Here is a 4,820-nt window from a genome sequence, read left to right on the forward strand (position 1 = left end):
CAGCCAGTCTCAAAATCCTTTCGTACAAGGAACTACTTTTTCTCTCTTACTTACTCACTCACTCACTCACTTGTTTATCTTTGTAATTAAGTATTGTATGTATTAATTCCGTTTATATTTAGTGTTTTCCATAAACAATGTTTATTTTTCGGCAGCAAGTAAACTCAATCGCTCTCTGTTAATATAATCATAAACATTACCTTAGTAACCTCAAGGTGAGAACGCCCACTAGCAACTTCAATCCCCAAGGCAACAGGCAGCTGCAAAGTCACTACTAGTGTGAATACACAAAACATTCAGTGCTCCTTACTGCAACTCAAATGACTACTATAGTAATCATATAGATGACTAAATGCACAGTTATAAAAGCAATTCTCCAAAATTGACAAAAAAAAATTTATTTCAAAAGAAATCAGAACAAACTAAGAGTCACAGCTATTAATTAGGGCAATGGCAATTGTCCAATCTCATTCATTGCAAGCATGGCAAACATTTATAAAGCATGACAATTTGCCTCAAATTCATATTTGAAATCCGACATTTGTAAGTGTTTAGACTGCATGCTCCCAGTAAGACCCCTATAAGATCAGACAGAGACTTGTCACTAGACAGATGAATCACTGATGTGTTAACAGCAAAACTGAATTATATCATTGAGGTAACAATTGCAGTCAATTAACCTGGATTACTATATGAGAAAATAATGGTAGTGTGACATTTCATTTGATCATACATTTCTTCACTTTCAAAACAATATGTGTACATACTGATTTGGTATAATGGGCCGTGGGAACCCATTTTTTAATTTATAATTTTATTTTTACAGATGGATAAATTGGTCTTGTTCCAGACTTGTAGGAACAAGGTATATCTTTAAAAAAAAGTAGCACATCTTCCATGTGTCCATGAAGTAGTGTTCAATTCTGTATAAAATAAAAGTTAAAAAAAAAAATTTAATCTCATATGCAGCTTTACCAAGCTGTTGTTAGAATACCTGACAAGCTAAAAATCAAACAAACATCTGAAATATAAATATTTCTGAAATATATCAAAATGACATGAATTACCATGAGGAGTGTCAGGGTTCATCATTGCCAGCACTACTGGGAGGTCGGCTGCGCATTTGACTCCTCAGCTGTTCAATAAGCTCAGGATTCTGCTGTTGCATTTGTTGTGCAAACTGCTGTCCACTATCACATGACAGAAAACAAAAGTTTATCTCTACTAAATATAACATTAAACAGTTAGGAAGTAAAACTGCAACCTATGAAATACCAATGAATAATGGTGTTGAAACTTACGCCTGTATGAGGCTGGAGAGGTCATTGGCACCACCACCTCCTGCTCCAGCAGCTGTTGGTGAGGTGGCACTACTTACGGGACTGTAAGACCCAGACATCATACCTGATACACTACATGGGAACAGAACAAAATTTAAAATTGATATTGATGGCATAAAGTAATGTCAGATTGTCAGGTTTGTGACACAAAGCAATGTCATGTTGGCAGAACTGAAATCTGTTATAATTAAAGCTGTTGAACACAAGATTCACACCCAGTGGTTAAAGCAGGTAACACACTTCAAATGCAAGACACTTTTTTTTTTACCCGAACCCCTCTCCTTCCACACACTGCAAATGCCTGATTATCGAGAATACATTGTCTTACCTACATGCAAAATATATATATATATTTTTCATGTTAAAAGGAGTTTTTGTCCTAATCATCACCTGGAATTTCTATTTTAGAAAGGGTTTCTATTTCTAACGGCTGAATGACAGCATAAAATTCTATGACAGGGATCACGTCAGCTACTGATTGTGCTTTATTCAGTGTTCAATTCTACCACTGTGAAATGGAATATGATTTTACATTGCATGTATTCCCATAATAATAAAACTGAGCTAATGTTTACATTTGAGATTGTTTTAATTTTAGCAAATCAAAAATCACCTTGTGTGATGTCTCATTTATAAGAGGGTTTTTTTCAACCGTGAGACAACTTAAAATCAACTCAATTTTATACTACAATTTTTGGATTTCATTATTAATATGCTATATTAAAATGATCGAAGTAATGCACTCTCTCTTGTTCTCTGGATGATTACTTTAAACTCAACACAAAAACAGCCTAATGAGGCAAAATGGTGTTTTTGCCATGATGTAAAATAGACCTAAAAATGAGCTTCAGATGAGCTCTGGCAGAGCTGTTCACTGTTCCTGTTAGCGATCTTCCAATAATACCCAGCTGAAAACTCAACTGTTATCAGATCAACACATTTTAACAGATTTAGGGTGTTTTATTGTATTTTACATTTGTCTGTACATTTTGAAATAGTAAATATTTACTAGTAGATATTCAGTCAGCCCAATTTAAAGCAGAAGCTGGTCTTTTGCAATCTCCCTGTTGACCTGTGGTTCTTTTTGAATTTGTGTATATTTAAAAACGTTATATATCCATATATAGTTAATATATATTGTATAGTTTTTATATAATTAAAAAGAATTTTGTCTATAGCCCATTCGGTTCAAAAGTTTTAACAATAAACATAAGTGAAACTTTGGATAAGTGGTGGCTCTAGAGAGTTTGAGTTAGAGACTTCAAGTTTGCTGTGGTTCATTTAACTTTTTTTTTTAATCATTTAATGCAAAGATTATATAATACATACAAAAACGTATAAATGTGCATGCTTTTTTAAATTGATTAAATAATAAATCTTTTAAGGACTCAAGATGCTGATTACCATTAAACACACATTTCATAACAGTCTTGTCAAAAGGATCCATTGGTTATAACAGGTTAGCATTGCATTGCTACAAAAGCTCAATAAATATTGCATGCTTTTAAAACCATATTCAACCAATTTGAATGCAAGAGTACATTTCTAACAACTTTTCAAGAGAATTTACCTTGCCTCAACTTTTAGGGACAGAATTAAGCAAATTGTGTGAATTAGGTATACGACAAATGCTTTTGTGTACTCACAGTTGTTGCACTTGAGGGTTGTTCATTAAATTAGATGCCTAAAGAGAGTGACACAGAGTTAGTGATGAGCATAAGCAAGCACTAATGATGAGAAACTAGGGGCCTGTTTACTTCATGAATCTTTTGATCAGATGTGTATCTAGCACACGCACACACACGCGCACGCACGCGCACGCACGCGCACGCACGCACGCGCACGCACACGCACGCACGCACACACACGCACACACACGCACACACACACACACACACACACACACACACACACACACACACACACACACACACACACACACACACACACACACACACACACACACACACACACACACACACACACACACACACACACACACACACACACACACACACACACACACACACACGGAAAGTATTCATTGAGCTTCAAATTTTTTCTTTGTTACAGACTTATTCCAAAATGGATTAAATTCATTCATTTCCTCAAAATTCTACACACACAATACCCCATAATGGCAATGTTAAAAAAAAAAAAATATTGTTGCAAATTTATTAAAAATAAAAAAACTTGGAAAAAAAACTAGTACATACTGTAAGTATTCACAGCCTGTGCTCAATCCTTTGTTAATGCACCATTGGCAGCAATTACAGCCTCAAGTCTTTTTGAATATGACGTCACAAGCTTGGGACACCTGTCTTTAGGAATTTTTGCCCATTCCTCTTTGCAGCAATGGTTGTTGCAGATCAGACAACACACTATGGTCCGGAGAGATTTTGAACCATTTCTCTTAACAAAGCTTTTTCTGTTCAGCAATATTTTTGGGGTGTCTGGTGTGGATCGCCCTCTTGAGGTCATGCCAAATCATCTCAAATAGGTTGAGATAAGGGGCTCTATTTTGATAATCCAGGCGTAAAGTTAAGGGCGTTTAAATCCAGTTTTGCTATTTTAAGGACGGAAAAATCCTCTTTGCGCCATGACGCATGGTCTTACAGGGTTGAGCTTATTCTCTTAATGATTTATAGGTGTTTTTTGAAAATAAACCAATTAGAGTCTCATCTCCCATTCCCTTTAAGAGTCAGTTGCGTCTCCCCATGGCGCATTTGCTATTTACATGGCGGACTTTGTCAGTAGAAAAACTGAATGCTTCACTAGAGAGAAAACAGTTTAAACAGAGCATCTGTAGCACGAGAATGAGAGATGAGCCTCCTCATACTTTAACTTTCCCTTTCAATTTCATGGATAGGGAAACGTGTTGTACGCAATGACATCCATTAGCCTATACATAATTAATTTAGCTTAAGCACAAAAAATAGTTTCAAAAGTATTTCTAAATTCAGGTCTAATTTCCAGCAAACAAACAAAAAAAAGAACAGTAAAAAAACTGAGGTATTTCCAAATACACAAAATGCCCCATATGGTCTAAAACCTGACAGATGGGCAAAATTAAGCTTGTTTTTAATAAAACAAATATGCATATAATAAATAATAATACTAACAATAACATTATACAAAAGCAAATTGTCATGAATAAACTAGAAAAGCCCCCTGAGATGAAGGCATGGAGGCAGTGGTTTTTATATTTATGTGGGCTAAAAAAACAAATTTTTGTAATATATTAATCCTTAAATTCTTTTTCATTTGTAAAGATATTTGCGTATTGCTGTACATCCCATGTGTATTAAGCAATGTTTAAACGAGGCGCAAAGCTCTGCGCTGGACTTTAGACCTGCTTTGATCTGGTCAATTGTGCAGTCTATTACAGTTCCTCAAAATAGCAACATGCCAGCAATGCATTTTAACACACCTCCCTTTTTAGACCAGAACGCCTATGGGCGCACGTATGAGCGCAAATGC

General features: G+C 35.4%; 1 protein-coding gene across 14 annotated transcripts in view; it reads right to left on the reverse strand.

The window, feature by feature from the left end:
* Positions 1 to 382: 382 nt before the first annotated feature.
* Positions 383 to 4,820, reverse strand: part of sgta (small glutamine rich tetratricopeptide repeat co-chaperone alpha) — a 41,413-nt gene continuing 36,975 nt past the window's right edge. For 13 of the 14 annotated variants that reach the window (XM_087271894.1, XM_087271895.1, XM_087271902.1 and 10 more), the window contains 4 exon segments: positions 2,987 to 3,024; positions 1,302 to 1,412; positions 1,068 to 1,190; positions 383 to 923 (listed from right to left, as the gene is read on the reverse strand). In XM_087271894.1, coding sequence (XP_087128020.1) covers positions 1,079 to 1,190; positions 1,302 to 1,412; positions 2,987 to 3,024 — 261 coding nt within the window. In that variant the 3' untranslated portion in view covers positions 383 to 923; positions 1,068 to 1,078. 14 annotated transcript variants of the gene reach the window in all.

This window comes from Danio rerio, chromosome 11 (assembly GCF_052040795.2).
Source record: "Danio rerio strain M-AB ecotype USA chromosome 11, GRCz13ab, whole genome shotgun sequence".
NCBI lineage: Eukaryota > Metazoa > Chordata > Actinopteri > Cypriniformes > Danionidae > Danio > Danio rerio.